This window comes from Miscanthus floridulus, chromosome 10 (assembly GCF_019320115.1).
Source record: "Miscanthus floridulus cultivar M001 chromosome 10, ASM1932011v1, whole genome shotgun sequence".
Lineage (NCBI taxonomy): Eukaryota > Viridiplantae > Streptophyta > Magnoliopsida > Poales > Poaceae > Miscanthus > Miscanthus floridulus.
Window position 1 is genome coordinate 49,711,446 of NC_089589.1, and position 27,354 is coordinate 49,738,799.

At 42.8% G+C, this 27,354-nt stretch overlaps 2 protein-coding genes across 2 annotated transcripts in view; both read left to right on the plus strand.

Annotated features, from left to right (window-relative positions):
- LOC136488603 (long chain base biosynthesis protein 2a-like) overlaps positions 1-16,368 on the plus strand; it is a 31,608-nt gene extending 15,240 nt beyond the window's left edge. Inside the window, exons 5-13 of the mRNA XM_066485480.1 lie at positions 14,046-14,191; positions 14,296-14,393; positions 14,741-14,834; positions 14,921-15,084; positions 15,208-15,369; positions 15,469-15,595; positions 15,708-15,874; positions 16,082-16,195; positions 16,276-16,368. Of these exons, the coding sequence (XP_066341577.1) occupies positions 14,046-14,191; positions 14,296-14,393; positions 14,741-14,834; positions 14,921-15,084; positions 15,208-15,369; positions 15,469-15,595; positions 15,708-15,874; positions 16,082-16,195; positions 16,276-16,368 (1,165 nt within the window). The remainder of the gene's footprint in view (positions 1-14,045; positions 14,192-14,295; positions 14,394-14,740; positions 14,835-14,920; positions 15,085-15,207; positions 15,370-15,468; positions 15,596-15,707; positions 15,875-16,081; positions 16,196-16,275) is intronic.
- A 3,000-nt stretch (positions 16,369-19,368) lies between these two features.
- On the plus strand, positions 19,369-24,876 carry LOC136486579 (transport inhibitor response 1-like protein Os11g0515500). Its single transcript, XM_066483517.1, has 4 exons — positions 19,369-19,517; positions 20,233-20,745; positions 21,615-22,119; positions 23,821-24,876. The coding sequence occupies exons 2-4, from the start codon at positions 20,294-20,296 to the stop codon at positions 24,601-24,603; spliced, it is 1,740 nt and encodes a 579-aa protein (XP_066339614.1). The 5' UTR covers positions 19,369-19,517; positions 20,233-20,293; the 3' UTR covers positions 24,604-24,876.
- Positions 24,877-27,354: the final 2,478 nt, after the last annotated feature.

Genomic DNA, 27,354 nt, shown 5'->3' on the forward strand with positions numbered 1-27,354 from the left:
TCTATGTGCTCCTCTAGATATTGTTCCTCTTTTGCCCCTCTCTTTTTTCTATTTTTTTGGGTTGTCATTGTTTTTTTGAGAAATTTTGACTTTTTCTTTTTACTTTTTTGATATTTTTTCTTCACTTAGGAGCACAAAAGAAGTAACCACAGAAAATATGAGCTTAAACAAGTGAAAGACGTGGCCTGTGGAATTTTCAGAAGACATGCTCGAAATCGACAAAAACCTTGTGACCACCAAAAGAGGATCTTGTGACCACTTTTTGACCAAAATAAAAATCTCTGACCCCGACAAAGCTAGAACTATGGTTTGATGGATACAAAGGAAACTCAACAAGACTTGGAGATGTTCATGGATTATGATGAAAAACAAAGGGGAAAACACAAACTGGACTAAAAACGATCTAAAACCAGCAACAAGAACTTGACCTAGGGCACAAACTCAACAACGCGAAACAGAGACGAACTTGCACGACACAATGAGGCTATAGGACAGAGAATATGTGATGATGTATATTTTTTTTGGCCTTTTGTGGACTATAGGTAATGCAAAAACAGTAACAATCTAAAGGGGGAAATAAAGTTATACCTAACGGGCAACAAGGTCTCTGATACCACTTGATGTAGACTAGGCCCGATCTTTCCAAAGGTATGATAGCATCGATTGGTGGAGACTCTACGTTCATGATCTAGGCTTCGAACCAAGATTGATTCGGACCCCCGCAACTGTTACAACACTGTGCTCCGTTGGTTATCAACCATGCGAATGCGATTGACCTCGCCGAGAAGGCTGTCCTGCAAGCGAATCGAGAACACAAGCAAGAATGGGATGAACGCAATCTGAAATTGCAAATAAATATGAGGCTTAAGATAATGAGAAGGAGTTCAAGTCTTTATTCGAAAGGACTAATCGCCATAGGCGAACAAGATCAAGAACTGGGGCCCTGGTTCACAGCAAGCAGCCTTGGCGGCACAGTTGCAGCAAAACGATGTCTATTTCACAAGGAAATCAAGAACTAAACAAAACCCAAACCCTAAGGAGAGTGACGGCTGGTATTTATAGAGTCTTGGGCATCACCCCCCTGGACGCTCCCCCTAATGGGCCCAAACACGACACAAGGTCCAACGGACCAAAAGACGGTGTTGCAGCACCCTGACAGATTCTGGACGCTAACTTGTTTCGACGATTTCCATTGATTCTGAAGGGGTTTTAACATGAAACCAATTGGGTTGGCTTCCTTATCCAATTAGCTTTCCATCCATATATGGATCATCGAAAACGGAGTCCGGATGCGTCCTAGGTGACCAGTTTAAGGCAGACTAGTTCTGGAGGCCAAGACAGACTCAAACTTGAGTTGCTTTAGGCCTCCACCTCAGGGACTCGAACCGAATTAGCCTCGGACCTCCTTCTTGACTTGGACACCCTTGCTGGCCTCCTACCCCTTCATACCATGTGCCAAACATGGTCATATGCATGGGTGTCATGTCCTCATCGGCTTGCTTGTTTTGGAACACTCACTTTGTTTAAATGACTCTTACACCTTTTGGCCGCTCTTCAAGAGTCCAAACTTCATTATGGGTGAAGTTGTTCAACTCTTCATGCATTGAATTTATCCAATCCAGATGTTGAAGAGCTTCTTCTACCTTAGTAGGCTCAAAGCAAGAGACAAAAGAGTGATGAGCAATAATTGAAGCAAGTTTTTGTGATCGAGTCATTACACCCTTTGATAGACTTCCTATGATGAGATCTTGTAGATGATCTTGTAGTAGAGGTGTATTTTTTCTATTAACCACTTGAGGGGGAGGTTATGGAGCATCAACATCATGTGCTTGTACCACTATGTGTTCATAGGAGACATGAGTATCTTCATTTTCTACTCTCCCATCTTTTTCACCATCTTGTGGCACACTTGATGAAGAAGGTGGATCAATCACTTGTACATCATCTTCATCATCTTTAGGCTTGATGTCTCCAATTGGAATGTTCTTCATAGCCTCTCTCAATGGTTCATCACCTACATCATCAAGATTCTCATGTGCTCCTTGGGAGCCGTTAGATTTATCAAATTCCATATCATATGTTTCTTCAACCAAGCTGGTGGCATGATTAAATACTCTATATGCTTTGGACTTTGATGAGTAACCAACAAGAAAACCAATATCACAATGTCTTTGAAACTTCCCTAGGTGTTGCCGCTTCTTGTAGATGTAGCATTTACAACCAAACACCCTAAAGAAGGAGATGTCCAGCTTCTTTCCATTGAGCAACTCATAAGGTGTCTTGCCAAGGAACTTTTGAAGGAATAGGTGGTTTGATGCATAGCATGCGGTGTTGATAGCTTCCGCACATAGAGCTTCGGGGGTGTTGTACTCATCAAGCATTGTTCTTGCAAGAGTGATCAATGTCCGGTTCTTCCTCTCAACTACACCATTTTGTTGAGGAGTATATGTTGTGGAGACCTCATGTTTGATTCCAACTTCATCACAATAAGCTTCTATGTTTGTGTTGTCAAATTCCTTCTCATTGTCACTTCTTATCTTCTTAAGCTTCACTTCAAATTCATTTTGTGCTCTCTTGGCAAACTTCTTGAAACAAGATGCAATTTCAGATTTGTCATGAAGGAAGAATACCCATATATACCTTGAATAATCATCAACAATCACAAGGCAATAAAGATTTCCTCCCAAACTCTTGTATGTTGTTAGTCCAAATAAATCCATATGAAGGAGTTCTATCACTCTTGTGGTTGACATGAAAGCTTTTATTGGATGGGTATTTGCAACTTGCTTGCTGGCTTGACATGCACTACAAAGCTTGTCCTTCTTAAACTTCACATCCTTCAACCCTCTCACCAAATCATTCTTCATTAGCTTCTTGAGTGAGCTCATCCCAACATGAGCAAGTCTTCTATGCCATAGCCACCCAAGTGTTGTTTTGGTGAATAGGCATGTCTTCAAGTTTGCATCTTCGGAGGTGAAGTCCACTAGATATAAGTACTTGTACCTAAATCCTTTGAATATCACATGATCATCATCCTTCTTGGATACAACAACCTCCTTCTCGGTAAACAAGCATTGGAAGCCAAGATCACACAATTATCCAACAGATAGTAAGTTGAAACTCAATGAAGCAACATATAGCACATTGGAGATGGAATGATCATTTGATATAGCCACTTTGCCCAATCCTTTGACCTTGCCCTTTGAGTTATCTCCAAATGTGATTCTTTCTTGTCCATCTACTTCTTCATCTAGTGAGGTGAACATACGAGGATCACCGGTCATATATTGTGTGCAACCACTATCAATAACCCAATGACTTCCACCGGTCTTGTAGTTCACCTACACACAAGAGACCAAGCTTTAGGAACCCAAACTTGTTGAGGGCCCTTCACCTTATCAACAAGTGACTTTGCAACCCAAATTTTCTTAGACCTATTCTTGTTGGGAGGACCTAAAAACATGACTTTCATCTTTCCACTAGAATCCTTTCTAAGCATGTAGTGAGCATTGAAGGCAAAAGGTCTAGCATGCTTGGGCAAGGGTTGTGGTGGTGGAGTTTGGCACTCATGAGCAAAGTGGCCTTCTTGTCCACACTCAAAACATCTTTTTGGCTTTGGCTTGGACTTATGTTGTTGTTGAGCTTGAGCCTTCTTCTCTTGATTGGCCAAGTACCCAATGCCACTTCTATCCATCTTTATGATGGTGTTCATTAGTATCTCACTTTGAAGATGCTTGGCTCTAGTGAACTTGCTCAATCCAATCTTAAGATGCTCTTTCTCCAACTTGAGCTTCTTGTTTTCTTCCTTGAGAGCATCATTGTTTTTCTCTTCCTTAAGCTTCTTGTTCTCATCTTTGAGCTTCTCATTCTCAAGGATCAAACCATCATCATGAACAATAGTTTCTAGCACAATAGACTTGGTAGTTTTGAGTTCTTCAAGATCTTTCTTGAGCTTCTTATTGTCATTCTTGAGCTTGACAAACTCATCATAATCATCGACTTCAACCACTTGCTTGCCCTTGCTGCTAGAACTTTGCTCAATGCTCTCAATAATCAAGTCATCACATGATGTAGCTATATCAATCTTAACAACATCGTTAGTAGCGTCATGTGGCTCATTGGATAAGAATTCTTGAGCAATAACAAGATTATCATGATTAACCTTAAGAGTAGTATATTCTTCTCTTAGCTTATTGTGGCTAGTGATGAGCTCATTATGTGTCCTCTCAAGTTTATCATGTTTATCTTTAAGCTCTTTCTTAGAAGATTTGAGCTCCTTGAGTTTGGATGATATAGCATCATTTGCTTCTCTAAGCTCAACACTAGCCTTTTCCGCTATATCACATTTGGCTAAAAGAGAGTCATTTTTAGCTTCTAGCTTTTTATTTTTAGCTCTAGTTTTTATAATGATCTTAGTGTATTGTTTTAGCAATCTAGCAAGATCATCATAAGAAGGTGATTCATATTCATCATCATCACTATCGCTATCATCATCACTAGCATGCTCATCATCACTACTATCATCATTGTTAGATACCTTGCGGTCACCCTTGGCCATAAGGCATAGGTGTGTAGAAGATGATGGCGGTGGTGGCGATGAAGATGATGAAGAGTTGATAACAATTGCGGCCACCTTCTCGTTGTCACTATCATCATCGGATGAGGCACTAGATGAATCAATGTCTGTGAGCCAATCACCGACAATGTATGCCTTTCCACTCTTCTTCTTGTGGAAGTCTCTCTTCTTGCCATCTCTCTTCTTGTATGGCTTGTTCTTCTTCTTCTCTTCTTCTTCATTGCTTGAGTCATCTTTCTTGCCCTTGTATTTGTTCTTGAACTTGTCTTTCTTGGGCTTAGTGCATTGGTGTGCTAGATGACTAAGTTCTCCACAATTGAAGCAATCCATCTCGGAGATTGGCTTCCTTCTAGAGCTAGTGAAGAACTTCTTCTTCTTGCCATCAAACTTGATGCCACTCTTGTTGAGCTTCTTTAGTATCTTGGCGGTCTTTTTCACCATGAAAGCAAGACTTTCATCATCAACTTCATCATCACTTGAGCTCTCATACTCAAGTCTTGCTTTGGCCTTCTCTTGGCTAGCTTTGAATGTTAAGTCCTTATCTTTCTTCTTGGTAGAGGATGAGCCATCTTGTGGTGTGATGTGCATGTACATCTCATGAGCATTGATCTTTCCCAAGATTTGTGTCGATGTAGCGGTGGAAAGATCACCTTGATGTAGCACGGTCACAATATGCCCATATTTGTCAATGGGGAGGATACTCAAGATCTTTCTTACAACATCGGATGGTTGCATTTGAGTGAGTCCAAGCCCATTGACTTCCTTTACAAGAACATTCAAACGTGAATACATTTCATTAGTACATTCTTTAGAAAGCATTTCAAAAGAGTTGAGCTTTTTCATGATAAGATGATAGCGTTCCTCATGCTCACTCTTAGTTCCCTCATGGAGCGCACAAACGTCCGACCATAGTGCATGGGCGTCTTTGTGGTTCCTCAACCGATTGAACACATCTTTGCAAAGGCCTCTAAAGATGGTGTTTTAAGCCTTTACATTCCACTTCTTGTAATTCACGTCATCGCCTTGTAGGTGAGTAGCATCCTGAGGTTTTGGGAAGCCTTGTGAGGCGGCTCTAAGTATACTGACATCTAGAGCTTCTAGATACGCCTCCATGCAAATTTTTCAATAAGGAAAATCATCTCCCTCAAAGATAGGAGGAGGTCCATCCCCATGAGACATCTTGCTCTAGGCGGTTAAGCCTAAAAACGTGAGCATGATGCTCTGATATCAATTGAAAGGATCAAGATGCCCAAGAGGGGGGGGTGAATTGGGCTAATTACAAATTTCTTTGCAATAATCAAAACCTATGGTTAGCCCAATTAATCCCTTGTGCCTAGAAAGTGTTTCTATTGATCTAATGCACAAAAGTTTAGCACCCTAAGTTCCAATCCTACTCTAGCATGGCAATTCTAGAAATGTAAATGACAAGTAATGAATTGCTCAAAGTAAATGCTTAAAGTAAAGAGAGGAGAAGGAATGCGGCGATGTTTTGCCGAGGTATCGGAGAGTCGCCACTCCCCACTAGTCCTCGTTGGAGCACCCGCGCAAGGGTGTAGCTCCCCCTTGATCCGCGCAAGGATCAAGTGCTCTCTACGGGTTGATTCTTCGACACTCTGTCGTGGTGAATCACCCACAACCGCTCATAACTTAAGTTAGGTCACCCACAAGCTCCGTCGGATGATCACCAAACTCCCAATCACCACCAAGCCGTCTAGGTGATGACGATCACCAAGAGTAACAAGCACGAACTCTCACTTGACCACGAGAAGCATAATGAGAAGGTGGATGCATACTTTGCTACTCTTGATCTTCACTAATGAGGGCTCTCCTTGGGATTCTCAAATCTCAATTACCTCACTAGGACCTTGCTTTTCTTGGCACTCTCAAACATGTTTCTCAGCTGTTGGAATGAGTAAAAGTACCCCCACACATGAGCGGAGGTTGTATTTATAATACTGGCTAAAAAATGAACCGTTATGTGCCTCTGCGGGGTGACCGGACGCACCGGTCAGTACACCCTAAACTCCAGTGGTTAAGTGTTGACCGGACACGTCCGGTCACATTTTCCCCTCACTGGAACCTTACTGATGTCGACCGGACGCTGGACCCCAGAGTTCGGTCATATGCATAGCAGCATCCGGTCAGTAGCCGAAACCTGATCAGCATACGGTCAGCATTGACCAGACGCGTCCGATCAGGATTCTCCCTCTCTGGGACCTTACTGGAGTCGATCGGACGCTGGCCCTCAGCGTCCAGTGACTTGACCTCACAGCGTCCGGTCACTTCCATATGCTTTCTCCTTGGTCAAATGAACTGACCGGACCCTAAGCCAGCGTCCGGTCACACCGGAGCTAGCGTCCGGTCAGTATTTGACCCTCCATTCACTTCCAACTCTCGATCATATGTGAATGAAGTTTGCTCCATTGGATCAAAGGGCTGTTATGGAGCTACCTAGTGCTAGTTTTAACAAGTGTGCACCACACCTAACTCACTAGACTCACCTAGGTCAAGCTACCCATTCATACCCCCCTTAATAGTACGGCCAAAGGAAAAACAAAGTCCTAAACTACTCTAAGTGTCTCTCCAACTCCAATCGACACTTAGACCTAGTCCATCCTTAACCTTGTCGTCCATCCTTTAAAAACCGAAACGATTTCCATCGTAGGGGCATGACAACCATAATTGCCCAATCGATCTCCATTACCATGACCTAACTTAATTGCCTCTGCAAAACACACGTTAGTCACAATAATCACGTATTGTCATTAATCACCGAAACCCAACTAGGGGCCTAGATGCTTTCAATCACATTTACTTTCTGTGATTTTATTTCTAATGGACTCCCATTTGTTATTAGCATTGATGCCCCTAATGTTCCAACATAGAACATTCCAAGATCTATTGTAATTTCTACTATCCATAGAAAATAGTAAAGAGGTAGGCCCAAGTACAAGTATGCATAGCATAAGTACATAGTTCAAGCAAAAGATAGAAAGAAATGTTACAAATGATCTCATAGATCAACAGACCATCTAGGCACTAAGCCAAAGCTATAAAAAAGATTAACATTCTAGGTACTAAAAGAAAAAAAAGCAAAAGCAGGAAGCCAACTAAAGGCAAAAGGCCATCCTATCTGCCCACTTCTTCCATGCACCATGAGGAGAGCAGTCCTTACTTATCAGCAACACCATTCTTCTTACTTGGGGGCGTCATCATTCTTGCTTGAAGTTGCAGCATCCTTCTTGCTTGAGGCATCCTTCTTTTTTTGAGCCAGTTCCCATAGGGGCCAGCTGACTCTTCTTCTTCTTACTAAGAGCAGCATCGGTAACTTGAGAAGCATCAAGATCACAAAGGGTGGAGCTAATACTCCTGATGGTCTTAGTAGAGAGGGAAGGTGGTTTGGCATTACAGCCAAGGCAGGACTTGTCCTTGCAGATTGGATCCTTGAATCCTTTTTTACTCACCTTGATCTTGGGACTCTTCCTAACATCTGTTTCCACTAAAACAACACCCTTCTTCTTCTTGTTCCTCACTCTTCCTTCTTCATCAACAGGAGGGGCTTCATTTAAGTCCACAAACATATCTGTAGCTAAGCTTTCTGTCACCATACTAGCACTTTCCAGTGCTTCATCATCTGCAACATGTGCTTTAACTGTGCAGGAAGGGAAGGTCTTCACAAGACAAGAAGTAGGCAGAGTGAAACCAATTTTCTGGCCATTATCAATACTACCCAAGAGAGCATTAGACTGCATGAATTGCTTGGCACGACTAAAATGGCCTAGGGACAACAGGAGGGTAGTGAAGTAGTTGGCCCAATCACTAGGGATCAGGAACTGAGGGACCTTGTTAGGACCAAGGGCAAAGAATTTGGCCCAAGGCCCAGCTGGGTCCACAAAGGAGCTATCATAGTTGTGCCTTTCAAAAAGGGATTGGGTGGAAGCATTGAGCTGATCACCGATCAGGACCAAGCCAACTTGCAAATTTTGAGGCCCAATACCCTCATTCTAGGCTGCCTTAGCCACAATCTGTTGAATCTCTACATCATTCATGAGGTCATCCTCCTAGATCTCTAAAGGCATGAAGTTATCAGCCGGCCCATCCAAGATAGGGATATTCACCTCAATAGCTGGTGGATCATTCAAGGCATTGGCAAAATCCTCCTGAATGGGGTCCAAATCACCATTGTTCACATGTTCATCTTCCTCCTCCTCATTAACTTGATTAAGCAGATCATTGAGCTCAAGAAACATTTTGTGATTTGAGGGCCTTGAATGACCGGGTCAATAATCATCTCCTGCATGTTAGGGACCTCATTTAGATTAAGCTCTGGTGGGTTCTCAGCATCCTCATTAAGATCAAAATTGGGGATCTCTTGAACATTATCTAGCCATCCTTCCCAGACAGCATCAGTAGGCTGGATATTCTATCCTATGTTGCCTCCACCAAGACCAGTAGGAAACACATTAGGCCCACCCTGCTGATTGGGCTGAGCAGCCAGGCCAAGACCATTCTGGCCAAAACCAAACAGATCAAAAGGCCCCCCACGGAGGGAAATCATCCGATCCAGGCACTGGGTCTTCCTCTTGCGGCAAACCACCAGCAGCTGTCCTTGCAGTACCTCACATTGCACTGTCCAAGATTCCCCCTGAAACCCCTCGCCTTCAGTAAGCACCAAGAACTGTGGAATAGACTCTAGGTCAACCACACGAGCCCTAACTAGGATTCTTGACAAATGTCTTACGTCATCCACCCATGAAATAACTCTGCCAAAGGAGCAGATTGTGTTGACCACATACTCATCTTCTCTATAGTCAGGTGGGTACCCCAGCAAAAGCATCCAGCACTCCCTATTGAAATTAATTGCATGCCAGTTCCTACCCTTATTATGCTCAACAAAGGTGATTGTGACATTACCAAACACATACGCACCATGCTGAATCAACCGATCCCTATCAAAAACATTCTTGAATGTAACAAACGCCTGACCAAGGTGTGTTAGTTGCATATCGGTGATGACAACATGTTGCTCATTCACCAAGAAATCTAAAACAACTTCTCTGATAGCCTAAAAAGTTACCTGATGCTCAGGCATTGGGTCGATGGAGATGATGGCCAGATCATGATGCTTGGCACGCGGACGCATCAGAACCACCCGCTCCATGGGCTTGCGCGCTTGGACGTCAATCTGGTGCAGACCCTCAGGGATGAAAGGCACTGGATCAGCATGAAAATATGCCATTGGTGACCCTTCCTTGTGAAGATCACGAGAATGCGAGTGGTGAGCACTGGGGTTTCTGGGATGAGCAACACAATCCACTGAGAGCCTTGGAGAGCATGGAGGGTCCCAATGTATAGTGCGGGAAGGCCAAGGGGCACCTGAGAAATCCGAGAAGTCCAGGAACCATGGTGGTGCAGACGGGCCCGCAGTCATTCGGGCTGGGTTAAACCAGTTGGTGTGATCAGAAGATGGACCAAAATCCTTCATGAAATTATCCAGGGGGCGTCCATTCACACGTCTTTGCAGGTTCTCCCAATTCGCACGGCAGGAGGCTGCAACATGGCCCCACCCAAGACATTTATCACATTTAATGGGGGCTTTGCATGCAAACCTCAAGTGGGATGAAGAGTGACAGCGCCGACAAGACACATGAACCGAAGAGAAGAGATCAACTAGACCTTTGGAAACCCCAAATAAAGATCCCAAATTCAAATCTAAGTTAAGTTCATCCCGCTCAACACTGAGCCCATGTGAGTTATGATCAGAACATTGCAATCGTTCCATTGCAGAAGAGTTAGAAATTGGCTGACTGAACTGCTCCTGAGATACCTGATGTTTCACAGAACGCCTTGGATCCTTCACATAATGCCTTGGATCCCAATTCAACTGATCAAAGACAGAAATTCTTGGAAAGGATAAGCAATCAAAAACTGACTTTCGCTGGGCCCTGGAAGTGGCATTCTACTGGATAGGTGACGAGCGGATTGGAACTCTGTTTGCACCAGTAAGAACTGTAGCAGGTTTTTTCATTACATCAGCATAAGAAGATTTCTTCCTTACTTCCACCCAAGGGAAAACCGACAGATTACTTGAGAAAGAGCGAGCAGAGGCCAAGCCAGAGTCGTTAAAAGATGGAAAGAAAGCTCAAGCTCATCACAGACAAACTTTCTGATTCTGTAGATTTCAAAACCAATAGCCTTGGACGAAACGGAGAAGATGAAGATTCTATCCTCAATCAAACTGGCATGAAAATGCTCAGCAAGATCACCCAGAATGGCACTCAAAGTACTAGCAACGAAACTTTCATCTAGTCAAAAACAGCACCTGCCAAGGGCGACAAGCAGTGCGAAGGCACTAGCAAATGGTGCACCAGGAGCCATAGGCATCCCATACTTGCCGAGAATGAAGGAGGAGAACTTTTCCCCCACCACCGCCGAAGCTAGGGAAGATGGCTTAGCAGGGGCGGCCATGGCAGAGCACTGCCAAGAAGGGAAGGAGGAGGCGGGGGAAAGAAGGGCTCACCGGAAGGACAGAGGGAGGGGGAGGCGCATCAGGCAGTAGCCGCCTAGGCCGCCGAGGGCGCCCCAGCGGCGGGGGAGGGAGCCCAGCGGGACCCGCGGGAGCGTCGTCTCATTCTCGTCTGGACGGAATTTGGCTGATTATTAGTGTCTGAAGAACATTTTTTGCATTTATTTCTTTAGAAAATATATATGTTTTTCCTCGGCTTTATTTGCAAAAAGCGCAAAACATCCAATCATTCTAGCGTACGCGTGGCCGCCAACTTTCTTTGCATTTTCGTTCATTAATGGGCACGCTCATGGGTTACCCATGTATATTTTGCAGCATGACAGCGTCCCATGAATGTCATGAGTACTACCTCCGTCCTAGTATATAAGAGCAAGATCAATAATAAAGTTAAGTATTTGACTATAAGTCAAGTTATAAGAACTAAACTATAATGGCTATCTTCAACTTGTCTAAAAAAGTTTTGTATTATTATATGGTATCATGTCCCACATTCTCTTTGTTATTCCTTGTCACATATGTTTCCATCTAGACTCATCATTGTCTATGTTTTGGTGTTTGCTTGCATGAAGGTCAAGCTCTCCTCTCTCTACTTCTTTCTCTCTTGGACATTAGCAAAAATACTGACCAGCTAGGCTACAAGACAATTGTTGGACTTGCTCTAAGGCATAATCACATTTGGTTTAAAAATCAAGAAACATATTTAATTTTCTGTCTCAATACTATAGTAATACTGCACGGATGTACACGCGTTTAGAGAGAGCACACTTTATATTATAAGGACTTTAATAGAAAATGGTTATGACATATATTAGGATGGAGGGAGTATTTAGGAATCTAGGCACGTTGTAGTTGGCTATATAGGCGTGTTAGGTTGGTGGTCTACCATACAAGTTCCTCGCCAGTCATCGATCCTAATCACTGGGTGTCCGAAATTGATGGCTTGGATCCGCTACCCCGTCTGGCGGTAGAACCAAATAGGTCCTATGTGTTTAAAAGATTACATCTTTTATGTTAGTTTGTTTGTGAGAATTTTAAATTAAATGCATCCTTCCCAATTCTATAAGCTTGTTCATCATGCCTTTGAATGTCTTACGCAACTAACACTAGTGAACAGATCGATAAATATGCTAAGGAATATTATTTATTAATTACTCTAGACGAAAACACTATGGTCTGAGGCTACCATCGAAGCCGAAGGGCGAAACCGAGAATCTTCAGGTCAGGGATGCCGAGGCCACCGTAATCTTTTGGAGAACAGACGATAGGCCACGCAATCTTGCATTTACCTCCCGTCGTGGATTGATTCCCGGTCCATAGGAATGCCCTACGCCTCTTGTCGATTTCGGCAATCCCCCAAGCCGAAAGACAGCAAGATATTGAGATGTGAACCGGGAGAGCCGACAGTGTCGACTGCGTTAGGGCTGCACGTCCCGCGGCATTGAGCATGCGAGCCTTCCAGGTGGGGATCCTCGAGGCCACCTTGTCGATCAGTCGCTGTTCGTCCACCCGCAGTAATCGTGACAACGAAAGCGGGGCGCCCAGGTAGGTGCACGGGAAGGGCTTCAACTGGCATGGGAACACATGCTGGATTGCCGCGATGTCCTCGTCAGAGCAGCGGATGGGAGTTACCTGGCATTTATCCAGGTTTGTTTGAAGCCCCGACGCACCCTCAAAAAGGTGTAGGATTTCCTTGATGCAGGTAAAATCTTGAGGGTTTGGCGAGAGGAACACGACGAGGTCATCAGCATACACCGAAGCTCTGAACTTGATCACGTTCCCCGGCAGCGGGGTGAGCACCCCACGGCGATCAGCCTCCGCGATTAGCGCATTGAGGACCTCCATGACAATTACGAAAAGCAGCGGCGACAACGGGTCTCCTTGGCGGAGGCCACCCGCATGACGTATTCTGCGTCCCGGGCGGCCATTGACGATCACCTTCGTGCTTGCCGATCCCAGCATGGCCGACAGCCAGTCCCGCCATCTAGCCGGGAACCCAGCGTGCTCCAGCACTTCCAAAAGGAAAGGCCAGGCCACGGAGGCAAAGGCCTTGGCCAGATCAATCTTGAGGAGCACCGAGGGGCAGCGCCTGCTATGCAGCAATCTACAGGTAAGCTGCACTGATCTGAAGTTTTCATGTATTTGTCTCCCACGGATGAAGGCCGACTGGTTCATGCGCACCAGCTCGTGCATTCTAGGAGCGACACGCATTGCGAGCCCTTTTGAGAACAGCTTGCCGATGGAATGCACAAGGCTGATCGGTCTGTAGTCTCTGAGGCCTGCTGGGGAGTCCGTCTTCTTTAGCAGAACCATCATCGCCTCGTTTAGGAGGTGGAGGCTCCTGCAGTCCAGTTCCCAGATCGACTGGAAAACCTTGACGACATCCGGCGAGACGATTTCCCAGGCAGCCTTGAGGAACCCCCCACTGAAGCCGTCCGGATTCGCTTTCGCTTCGTCCTCTGTAAACATCTGCCCATTGTGGTGTACAGCGGCGACAAAGTTCTTCCGGCGGCGATGGCAAGCCTGGAGATGGAAAAAGCGCGTGCTAGCGTCTCCCTCTCTAAGGAACCGTGTTCGGGCACGCTGTCTGGCGATATGGAACCGTGTCTTGGCCTTCAGTTCCCGCCTGAGGACGATCTCGTCCTGCGATAGCTGCCGGGACTCCTGTGCCACATCAAGTTCGTAGATCACCACTCTCGCGGCGGCGAGCTGTAGCCTGATAGTTCCCACGTTGGAAGCATTCCAGCTCTGGAGAGACCTCGCAACATATCCAAGCTTGTGGTCGAGGGAACGACAAGTTATGTACATCTTCGTCCACTTTTTCAGGCTGTCAATTGAGAATGAAAATGATCCTCCGGACATAGAGTCATAGATTATGATGGCCTAAGTTATGGAATGAAAAGCAAGTTTCAGCTGTGTGTAATACAATGCTCACTATTGTTGCAGGCGTACCTCAAATACCACTAGATGCCTGAACCTGACATCCTACAACTACCTCGGTTTTGCTGCAGCAGATGAGTACTGCATTCCACGCGTTGTCGAGTCTCTCAAGAAATACTCAGCAAGCACCTGCGGTGCTCGTGTCGAGGGCGGTACGATTGACATTATCATCCACATGCATATTTATATATTTTATTAACTTTTTATTTAGGAACACAGACTAGTAAAAAGCTGATCCCCTTTCATCTGGTAACAGGCACAACCAAGCTTCACACTGAGCTGGAGGAGCTGGTTGCACGTTTTGTTGGAAAGCCTGCTGCTGTCCTATTTGGCATGGGCTACCTAATTGGAAAGGTTTGTTCAAATGCTTATATATTGTCAAATGTCTGAATTATCAGCCCGGGTGGGCTCCGCTTAGGCCACAGTTGGGCCAGCTAGGCTGACCCTGGGCATTAGGCCCATGATATATATCCACTTAACTAATATTGTGACCAGATGCAGAGGTGATTACTACTCTCTAGGTTCTAAATTGTAAGTCGGCTTTTGTTACGCAGTTTTTATATGTATGTAGAAAAGTAAGAACGACTTCGTCTAAAAAATGTAAGAATAACTTACAATTTAAAATAGAGGGAGTATATTTACTATGCATATGGCTAAAATGAGAGGTGGTTACATTTTCCCCCCTTTTTGTGATATTCTAGGGTGGGCTGATAATTAGTGACTCTCTGAACCACAACTCAATTGTCAGTGGCGCAAGAGGATCTGATGCAACTGTTAGGGTTTTCCAGCATAACTGTAAGCTGCTTTGCCTCTGAACAATGCATAGCAGTCTTTGGTCTCTGTTGTTCATGTGAATTATCATTGTAAATGTACTCTTGCAGCCCCTGCTCATCTGGAAAAGGTCCTGAGAGAGCAGGTAGCTGGTGGTCAGCCACGGACACGCAGAGCATGGAAGAAGGTCATTGTCATTGTTGAGGGTGTCTACAGCATGGAAGGGGAGCTGTGTAAACTCCCTGAAATCATAGCTGTTTGCAAGAAATACAAGGTCTGGAGAATTTTTCTTGTAGTTCTCATTGAAATTTTGGCAAATAATTTTTTTTCTTTACTATTCTTTGTCCGGCGACACAAAATAGTCATCCATTTACTCCTTGTTCTGTCAAATTAACAGGCTTACACGTATCTGGATGAGGCCCATAGCTTTGGTGCTGTTGGGCGGTCTGGCCGGGGTGTTTGTGAACTCCTTGGGGTTGACCCAGCTGATGTAGACATAATGATGGGTACTTTCACCAAGTCTTTTGGATCATGTGGTGGATATATTGCTGCATCAAAGGTGTATACTACTGAAAGCAAGCATATTAGAACTGTAGCACTAGCACCTGGTAAGACTGCGTTGAAGATTGGCTAATTCTTCTTCTGCTACAACTTTCAGGATATAATTCAGCACCTGAAGCAGAGTTGTCCAGCTCATCTGTATGCTACTTCCATGTCACCGCCAGCAGTGCAACAAGTTATCTCTGCTATTAAAGTTATCCTTGGGGAGGATGGCTCCAACAGAGGTACTAAACGAGCTTTCTTAACGCATTTTGCTTTCCCTTTTCATTTGCAGCTGTGTTTCACTATAATGTTCAACTGAATAATTCCTTGTTTTCCCCTTGTGATATGTTGAAGGTGTCCAAAAACTTGCATGCATCCGTGAAAGCAATAATTTCTTCAGGTCAGAGCTCAAGAAGATGGGGTTTGAGGTTCTTGGTGACAATGACTCTCCTGTCATGCCTATAATGCTCTACAATCCGGCTAAGATTCCTGCATTTTCTAGGGAGTGTTTTAGACAAAAGGTTAGTGCGTGATAGAGTGTATCCGGAGATTCTGAAGATCCAAATAGCACTGTGCTTTATTTTGATATAGTTTTCTTTCAGAATGAGAATTGTGGTGCTAATAGCAATATAATCTGCATGTATGTAGTCCATATCCATCACTATTTGCGCCATCGGTTTCATTCTTCCTATTTGTCATGCAAGTGATAACAACAACTTGTGTTGCAGGTTGCTGTTATTACTGTGGCATTTCCTGTGACACCCCTTCTTCTTGCAAGAGCACGTATCTGCACTTCTGCTTCACACACTAGGGAAGACCTGATGAAAGCTCTTGATTTGAGTGTTTTTTATGCATAAATACTTCATTATACTCTAAATACAGCCAAACTGACGTGTTTCTTGTTTGTGCAACCCACTTTCAGGTTATCAGCAGAGTCGGTGATCTTGTGGGCATCAAATATTTCCCTGCAGAACCACCAAAGATTGCCGAAGCTGATGCTGAAATTACCTCATGACCATGAGGAGTGATTGAAGTCCCTTTTTAAGTCATCAATAAATCATTATGGAAACAAACACGCATTGAACAGTTTCATTGGGATCTTGTGGATATACACGAGAGTCCAGATCCGTCGTATTAGCAGAATACTTGTTTATTAATTGTACAATTATATCCTTCGAAATGTGTGTAACTGGTTCAAGTTCACTTCTGTTGTTAATCTATTCAAGATATGTGCATTACTGGGATTTTCTACAGGCATGCCATGGACAACTACTAAGGCCAGTTGCTTTCCTTATTTTTCGTATCACTCTCGGTGAAGAGAATGGCTTCGGTACTCTTTTTTTCTTAAAAAAAAAGAACAAAGAACAAATCTTAAAGCAACATTGTAAATGATACAGTACCAAGTGAATGTATTTGAATTTGTTTTCATCATCTTTCAACATATATACGAGCTCGGTGAGCATATTGATGGATATTTAATGCTGTCACGAAAAGAATAGGCTCCGCCAATCCCATAGCACTTCGTGACTTTTCTTTTTTTTAGAAAAATTATTTCCGTAACTTTCTTTGTTTGAAATTGACAAAGTTATACACATAACTTTTACGTATAATATTTTATTATGAGCCGACATAATTTATTAGCATAACTTAGTCAATATATTTTTAATAATATTATGTGGACAACTTCACGATAACATTTGTACGTAACTTTTAAAGGCCAACTTTTGTTCATAACTACCGGTGGACAAACTTATTCATAATAACTTCTCATATTTTCATAACTTTTTTTTGAAAGTTACAAAGTTATACACAAATTATGTGCATAACTTTTTACATAACAACTTATCATCATGATTTTTTCACTTTTCTTTTTTTAGAAAAAAAATCATAAATTTTTTATTAGAAAATTAAGTTATGCTCACAACTTATATGCATAACTTTTTAGGTGACAAATTATCATCATAACTTTTGCAGATTTGTGGTCATAAGATTCAATAGTTCGAAAGAAGAGGAAAAATGAAAAAGAGAGAAAATGTTAAAAACAAGAAAAAAAACATGTGCACAACATCATATTATATATCTGCAACTAGTATATGAATACATATAGTTTCATCTAAAATAGTTAGGTTAATGTATATAAAAAATAAAAAAGCAAAGGAAAAAATAGAAAAAAATAAAAATAAAAGGAGAAAGCCGGACCTGCTTCTTCTGGATAGAATGCAAAAGAGGCCCACTGCTGTTCCTGAGTCCACATGCTCAGAGACAGGAGTGGTGGAGAGTGACCGCTCGTGGTGGAGTGACATGGTCCACTAAATTGGATTAATTGTCTCCTCAGGCTGCGTTACCGTGGGCTGCGGCGTCTCGAACGGCCCAACTAGAACATCCACGCTCACCTATGTTCGGCTATCGTCTCCCAGTCTCCACGAACATCATTTCCACTCGCTTCGAGCTCCCCGTGCCAACGCAGTGTGCTCCACTGTGGCCGCGTTGCCACTATGCTCTCCACCGGCCTAGCTGGCCGCCATCCCCTCTCTGCACTGCACCAGAGCGCCACCGCTTGCCTTCCACCCTCTCCACCATAGTTCACCGAGCGCTTGCCATTCCATAGCGCCACCGCTCACCTTTCCCTAACGCTGGGCCGCTCGCCTGGGCACTACATCCGCCTGCCCGCTAGCATCCTCCCCCCGCGCGCCACTCCGTGTATCGAGCTTCGCGTCAACGAACCTCCATTCTCCCGAGCAGCAAGGAGATATTGCGCTGAAAGTGCATGTTGCAAGTATATGTTTCAAGTATTTTCAGATGTTTCATAGATATATTGCAAGTATTTTCAGATAGATGTTACAAAAGTAGATCGGGACGTTGCATATGTTACAATGGTTTGTACATGTATGTTGCAAGCGTGTTTCGTCTGAGACGTACGTATTTGTTATCTGGATATTGCATATGTGTTCACACATATGTTGCAAGTGTTTTATCTGCATGTTGCGTATGTTTGTAATAATTTTCAAATATTTTTAGATGTTTTTGCAAGTGTTTCAGACGCATGTTTTGAGTGTTTCATCTGTCTTCTTTGGTATGTTGCAAGTGTTGCATCTGAATATTTTAAAAGTAGATCAAGATATTGGGTGTTGCACATGGGATGCGTGTGGGAATCGCCTAGCGACACGGGCGACATCCAAGGTGGCTGGCGGCGTGGGCAACATATGGGGCAACACGGGCCCGCTACTGGGGCGCTTGGTCGCAAGTCCATCGCAGCTGGGGCACTCGCTTGCTGTGCAAGCTCCTTCTCTTACGCGTGTGCACCATGCGACGCTAGCGTCCTAGATCGGACGTCTGGACACTAGCAAATCCGTTTGAGAAAAAGACATCTGTTGATACCATGCTTTTATCTAAACTTGACGGTCTCTTTAATTTAATTAACGTATTTCAGCATCGATTTAAATGGCTTGGTTATGGGAAATTGTATTGTCCATTTTCCACACCTCACACAAAAACTTAACACTCCATCGTTGGATACTTTCTTGGTCTTAAATATTCTAACTGTCATACTTATTAGGGGTTTTGGATCATGACGTTTGGATGCTGATGAGAAGGACTAAACATGAGCTAATTATAAAACTAATAATTATATATGGAGACTAATTTATGAGATAAATCTATTAAGCATATTTAATTTATTATTAGCACATGTTTACTGTAGCACCACATTGCCAAATCATACACTAATTAAGTTTAATAAATTCGTCTCACAAATTAGTCTCAATCTATACAATTAGTTTTATAATTAATTTATATTTAATACTCTAAATTTCTAAATTAATATTAAACATCCAATATAATCGGAACTAAAAATTAGTCCATAAAACCAATCGGGCCTTTAAAGTTGATGTTGCATGAAAAATAACATAGAGATTTATATCTCTAAAATGAGTTTATTATAAAAAATATATTTTATCTTAAAATAAATATTATTGTATCACTCTAGTGAGTGATAAGACAAGAAGACAAGAGAAGAGAAGAGAAAAAACAAGGACAGAGAGACGTACCAACCTCGGCTACTGCGACGACCCGTACGAGGAGGAAGAAGTCGACTGGCGTGGCGGAGGCGGCGGCGGTTCCAGGCCACCTTCCAATACCCGCCATCCTCACGCGAGAAATTCCCAGGTATTCTCCCTGCAGATTCCATCCTCCTCGCCCCCTTCTCCGATCCGATCGATCGCGGATCGCTGCGTTTCGTGATTCCTCAGGTTTATTGGTGATTTTTTTAGTTGGTTGCCTTTTTCCCCTCTTGTTGGCGCCGGGGGTATTTTAGGGTTTAGTCTTGGGGTTGATCGGAGGCGAAAGCTGCGACATTCGTGTGGCTAGGCCAACGATTCTCACTGCTGTGGCTCGCGATTTTCCAATTTCGTGTAATTTGCCTTCCTTTTCTGGTTTCTTTGGTAGGGCTCCGATTCTGAGCCATGAAATGGATGCATCTTCTGATCTTGTAGTTTTGGGGAGTTCGTCTCTCATAGGAGAGATTCTTTGGTTGGGATTGTCCTCGGATTGATCCAGAAACATCGGAAACGGAAAACGATCCCGGCTTGCCCTCTTTTTCAAGTCCAATTTACCTTTTTTTTCAGAACATACGATTTCTGTCAGTCTAAGTTGTGGACTCTGTGAGCTGGTGCTAATTTAACTGTTTTCTTCTAAACAAACCATTATCTGCTGTCTGATCCGTATTCTGTGTTAACTCTTGTCGATTAGTAGCACTTTACAACCAAGTGCTGCTTTGTGCAAACTGGCCCGCAAGTTCATGTTCATTCTTGCAAATATTAATTAGTTAATTAATGCCTATATCTGATATAAATTTTTGTCCATGTTGTTTGTTTGTGAGCAGGCAGCCATTTGGGGAGCTGCACGAGTAATGGAGGTTTATTAGGATTCCAGGGGGCATCACAATGGCATACTTCCCTGAGGAAGTAGTAGAGTACATCCTTGGCTATGTAACCTCGCACCGGGACCGCAACGCGGCGTCCCTGGTGTGCCGGGCATGGTATGACATTGAGCGCCATGGCCGCCGTTCGGTGCTTGTAAGCAACTGTTACGCAGTGCGCCCAGAGCGTGTACATATGCGGTTTCCCAACATGCGTGCACTGAGCGTGAAGGGCAAACCGCACTTTGCTGACTTCAACCTTGTCCCGGCGGGTTGGGGTGCCACTGCAAAGCCATGGGTGGATGCATGCGCCCGTACATGCCCAGGTCTTGAGGAGCTCCGGCTGAAGCGTATGGTTGTGACTGATGAATGCCTCAAGTCGCTTTCTCTATCCTTTATCAACTTTAAATCACTTGTCCTTGTCTGCTGCGAGGGGTTCAGTACTGCTGGGCTCGCTGATATTGCCACCAATTGCAGGTGAGAATTCTGAAAACTTGGACATTATCATGTTTGAGAAAGTGCCTAGTGCCATTATTTTAGTTCATCCAGCATGGCCATTTGATTAACAACAATTCATTTCAGTATAATGCTTGCAATCTTCATGCTGCTGCTGCTGAGTTTATTGTTTGTGCACCATTTTATACCAGATTATGTATGCCTTTTCCATCTCTGTATACTTCCTTGGCTCTTGATTATTAGAAGTTATCAACTGTGTGTTTATAGATAAAGATTTCCCAATGTGAATAATCGATGCAATGCAAAATGTACGAAACAGAAGTTATCTATAATTCCTGTTCTCATCTACAGGATTTCAACATGTTTTTGTTAGTTCTTGGCAGTTTCTCCATAGCTCTATCTGAATGATATTTAAGTACTGAAATGTCGTTTATGATTCCTTTGGTTTATGTCCGAATACCATCATTAAGATCTTGAATGCTTTGCAGAGCACAAACTCTTGAACAAAAATCTTTGATGAAAGGTGGTGCAGTAGTTTCTTTAACTCTTTAAGTCTGCTTAGTACATGCCTATTTCCTAATGATTGAATTCCATTCCTTGTTTCTATTTCTCTAGTAAAGTACATAATGCTTTAGAAAAAGCATGGTTGAGATTGCGATACCTAATATTTCAATGCTGGAAGAAAGATCAAGCTGCAGTTATATAGTATTATTGGCTTCTAGATCTGACATCTTCGGTTGTGTTAAGCAAACTTCATTTTAACTGACAAAGTGTCTCTTATTGTTTAGTTTGATACAGAGATTTTACTTATGGTTATGTTTAGTTCACTCAATTTTACATAGGTTATTAGTCCACTCAATTTTACATATTTTGTTACTCTTCGCTTTCAGGTTTCTTAAGGAACTCGACTTACAAGAGAGTTGTGTGAAACATCAAGGCCATCAGTGGATTAATTGTTTTCCCAAGCCTTCAACATCACTAGAATGCTTGAATTTTTCTTGCTTGACTGGGGAGGTGAATGCCGTTGCATTGGAGGAACTTGTTGCAAGGAGTCCAAATCTTAAAAGTTTAAGGCTGAATCCTTCGGTTCCAATTGATGTTTTGCCCAGAATCCTTTCTCGCACACCTATGCTAGAGGATTTAGGTACAGGATCTTTTGTTCTAGGCAATAACGCTGGTGCATATATCAGTCTATATAGAGCTCTTGGAAAGTGCACTTTGCTGAAGAGTTTATCTGGTTTTTGGGATGCTCCGGGCTTGTATGTTCAAGGAATTTTGTTGCCAATTTGCAAGATCAGTGCCCTTACATGCTTGAATCTCAGCTATGCTCCATTGATTCAGAGTGACCAGCTTATCAGTATTGTTCGTCTGTGTACAAGGCTCCACGTCTTATGGGTAAAATTTACTTGCAGTGTTGCTAGGAAGTTTAGGCTCACTTATACATTGAACTAGCCTATTTTCCAGTGCAAATATCTGGCTAGATTTGAAAATATAGTGGAATTCACTGTATTACTCTTATGCCTATGGTTGAAAAAAACAATTGCCGTTGCTATTAGTGCCTATTGAGTGCTGTTGCATTGTTCTGGAACTATTAAAACTTCAGTTAATCTTAACCTTTTAACATCTGGACTTACAGAATTTACATTGTACATCTCTCATTTTCTCTTGATAAATAAGAATGTCTCTTTATATTCCTTATTATTCTCTCCCAGATATTTTTTAATTTAAGGATCGTTTTGGTTCCTTGGAAGCTCCTGTAGCTTTACATATGTTGATCACCTGATGCAGTTTTGAGGGTTTAACAAGCTAGATTGTGTTAGATTCTCAACTTACAAAAGATTCTAGGCCCATCTATTTCAAGGTTGATTAACTGGAATGATAGGTATTGGATATTTTGTTCATGTATGTACCCTGTTTATTTTGGCAACAAATGTTCTACTTCTAAGTAGTTAGGGTACGTTTGGTTCTTTTGATGAGTACTGTACAGCCTTACCGAGTTAGAAATCAGAAAGACATGGTCATTTGGTTGCTGGGTAAGACTTCCTTGGAACCTGACTAGCTAGTTTTCTGCTTGCTTCTATAAGTGAGCGAATTCAGGTCGCCAGCACTGTAAGCTTGGTCGGGCTGGTGAGGTGAGGTTGTGCTGGCTCGGGAACCAACTTGTCCTTAGGTATGAGTTGTGCCCAATAGTCAAGAGGTCTGCATACTGTAACACCTTTTAAACTGTTTAGTAGTCTTACAGTTAAGCAGACATACAGAGTCCAATAATACTACATCCATGTTTCTTAATCTCTAGTTTGTACCAATATACACGTGTCAGAACCTTTACTTACCTGCCAATGTAACAATATACATTCCTGTATTTTGTTGTGATGAGAGTTAGCTAAATGTAAGAGACTTTTGAAATAAAAAAAAAGGGCGTACCAGTGCAGAGAGCTCCCGCTCTGTACGGGGTCTGGGGAAGGGTGTCAGTGGCAAGCCTTACCCTCGCATGTGCAATGCGAGGAGACCGCGACTCGAACCCGGGACCTTCCGGTCACAGGCGGTAAGACTCTACCGCTTGCACCAGGTCCGCCCTTCAGACTTTTGAAATAAAAACCTTTTCAAATCCTTGCCATGTTTAAGTAAGGTCACAACGATTTATTGATACTGTTTTGTGTTTCTCTTCATAAGAAAAAGTTGCTCCCTCTACCGGATGTCAGCATGTTATTGATATCCTTAGGGGTATGAGTTGTAACCCTGTATTGATATCCTTAGCATTACACTTCATATTATACAAACCTGTATGGATTTGATTCCTGTCACATCTAGTATGCATTGGACGAAAGTGGCAATGCTATGTGATAACTAATTACTTCATTGGGTTATTGGTGCTTAGATTTCATTCGCATTACACTTACTCTCAGAGAAGCTCCATTTCTGGTTGATTACAATTCAAATATAACTTCAGGCTTACCGGACTAATTGCCGTTGAATAGTCCTAAGAAATGGATTGTAGAAGTTAAACTTTGACAATCGAATGCTTGTTTCAGTAGGTGGCACCCTTACCGTTTTACCTTCTTACATAGTTTCTTAGGCTTGACCCTTTGTCTGCAGGTGTTAGATCACATTGGTGATGAAGGATTGAAGGTTGTGTCCTATTCTTGTCCTGATCTTCAGGAGTTGAGGGTATATCCAAGTGATCCAAATGCTCCAGCAAGAACTACTGTGACGGAGGAAGGGTTGGCAGCCATATCTCTCTGTCGGAAGTTACAGTGTGTGCTCTTCTTTTGTGATCGAATGACAAACACTGCGCTCATCACTATAGCAAAGTACTGTCAACTGTTAACATCCTTCAGACTGTGCATTCTGGAGCCCAGGTCAGCAGATGCTGTAACAGGGCAGCCACTGGACGAAGGCTTTGGGGCAATAGTGCAGTCCTGCAAAGGCCTGAGGCGTTTCGCCCTGTCGGGCCTCCTCACGGATAATGTGTTCCTGTACATCGGCATGTACGCGGAGAAGCTGGAGATGCTCTCAGTAGCATTCGCGGGGGATACTGACGACGGCATGGTCTATGTGCTCAACGGCTGCAAGAACCTCAAGAAGCTGGAGATCAGGGACAGCCCCTTTGGTGACGCCGCTCTCCTTGCGGGCACGCACAGGTACGAGTCGATGCGCTCTCTCTGGATGTCATCCTGCGAGATCACCCTGGGGGCCTGCAAGACCCTTGCGGCGACCATGCCAAACATCAACGTCGAGGTCATCAGTGAGGCGGGGGCGAGCGTTGGTGCGACGGATGATGGCGTCAGCAACAATGCGAGGAAGGTGGATAAGCTATACCTCTACCGGACTATCGCCGGACCCAGGAGCGATACGCCAGGATTCGTCTCGATATTGTGAGCTGTATCTACTGATTACTGTAGTGGCTAAATGAGTTCAAACTCTATTTATACCTGGCTTTTTAGGAAAACTCGATGTTCTTAACCATATGCCTTCTGTGGTTGTGCTACTCTGTTTGGTAGTGTTGGAAACACAATGTATATATAGTTCTGTAAAACTGAAGCCTTGGTGCTATGTGAACCTTGTTTATGCCGGACACGTAAGAGATCTTAAATAGGAGTAACCTGACATTTTGTATAAGTGTTTCATGCTGGCGGCTGGCGCTCTTTGGGATGTGTCCTGTTTGTGATGCTGAAAGTGTTGGTGCCCTTGAGTTTCAACGATCTGTGCTGAAAATCTTCTTTTGTTTTGAGAATCTGCTGAAAATCTTCTGAGAAGCTAAGGATTGGCCAACCTTAAAAACAAGTGCCAGTTGCTGTTATTTGCGTCCTTGTCCGAAATTTCCTCATTTTTTTATTATAAGTTGATTACATGTGACCCCTTGGAGACCCAGAGTTTCTTGGTTGCGCAGCTCTGTTGGATGTGAAGGAATGACCTGGAGGGCAGGAGGACAGCTGCGGATCACGAATCTGGCCAGTGGCCACCGCCGCCGCGCCGCACATGGCTGATGTCCGGGCCAGATTATGTATAAAATCTGGGTGGGCCGGTGGACTTCCTTAGGCGGGTCACGTGTGTACCGGCAATTTTGGGCCGGGGTGCGGAAAAGCCCCAAAACTATGGCTCAAACTTGTCTATATATCTGCTCCAACAGAAAAATTCATAGTCCGATTTCTCGTGGCCGATAAAAATGCACATATCGCTTTTCCATGAGTCAAATATTTTGAAGTTTGACCAAATATATAGAAAATCATATCGACATTTGTATTTGTAAACAAATTTATTATAAAAGTATATATTCTACTATTAATTTAACAATATTTATTACATTTTTTTATATACTTGATCAAACTGAAAAAATATTTGACTCTTTGGGAATCGAGATGTGTATTTATGTTGTACAATAGGATTTTAATAAGTTATTCTAGATCATTCTCTTGTAAGTTTGCTCAAATTTATACAAAAAACAATAATATTTATGATATTGAATGAGTAACATTAGATATGCAATGGAATATATTTTTATAACTTACCTATGATTTGTGATTCTGGACATATAAAATGAGTTGTTCTCTTGTGATCCCATTTTTGCATCATAAATATAGGTTTGTTAACCACAAGTTATAACCAAGGTGCTTTTGTACACCTGGCTCCTAATCCTAGAGTGATGCTAGTTTTGAATGGTTTTAATGGTCTTTTCCCATTGTACTGACTTTTGATTCCAAGAATTATACTAGCTAGAATGTTTATATTAGGTGTATTATTCTTCTACGACATTCGTGATGCCGAGGCAACTATCAAGAGCATCCTGCATGTGTACTCCAGTAGGTCCATCACAGATCTTGTAAGTTTTTTTGTTCCTAATATAATTAAAGCTACAAAAACTTATACATAAGTTAATAATAACACAAGATTAATATTACAATATTCGTTATGCAAAATAATTTGTATATACAACTCTTTGAATTTAACACAATATATTTTCATCGATTTTTCTGCTGAAAGTCATTGGAGACTGTATTGATGTCCTAACGGATTTCTAGTAAGTAGTAACGAAAGGAAGTAATTTGTTTGCAAACAAAAAAGGTAAAGGAACTTCCTAAGCCAAAAAAAGAGAGTTACAATTATTTCACTAGCTATATGTCTTCTCAGTAGCAACTATACATTAAGCTGCACACACCGGTTAATTGCACCTAAATGACCAAATCGAAAAGAAAGGACTGTGTTCACTTCATCAATTGTACCTCAAGGATTGTAGTATTACTTCGTTTCAAAAAGAGTAAACTTCTAGCTAAGTGCTAAGTCAAACAACCTTTAGTTTGACCAAATTTTAAAAGAAATTTACAAATATTTATGATATCCAATAAGTAACGTATAGCTCGTCATGAAATATATTTTCATAATATACGTATTTGGAATCACAATTGTTGATACTATTTTCTTATAAACTTAATAAAAAATAACGTACCCAGTGCAAAGAGCTCCTGCTCTGTGCGGGGTCAGCGACAAGCCTTACCCTCGCCTGTGCAATGCGAGGAGACCACGACTCAAACACGGGACCTTCCGGGCACATGCGGTAAGACTTTACCGCTTACACCAGGCCCGTCCAACTTGAAATAATTTGACAACAAATCTAGAAGTACACTCTTTTGATGGAAGGAGTACTTCAACATCAATAAGGTCACGTTCATAATTTCGCCAACCTACCTAGATGCATGAAGAACCTTGCAAAAAGGCTACCAATGGTCGAGCTAGATCGAAGCGTAGCAGCAAGTGCACTGTTCCCTTTCTTCTTCCTGTGGTCGTTGTTTGTTCTCGACCCCATGCAGGGCTGCAAAGCATATAGTATGGTCTGTGCGTCCCGCTTTCCGTTACACCAGCCACTACGGAAAGCGACCGGTCTACTGCTCACTACTAGCTCATTCTCGCTGCAAGTTTTGTCGATGTCAGCTCATGCATGGCCGGGCGTACCTTGCACCACTATTCCTTCAATTCCCATCTCGTTGTCGTTTCTTAAATAAAACCAATTGATTAACAAACGTGGCTTTGCATCAGGGACAAAGAAGGGAAAAATTTAGGAGGTACTGAACAATAGGGCTACAACAACTTAGCTCTATTATAACCCCCTTACAATAGACAAATATAATAGCTTAA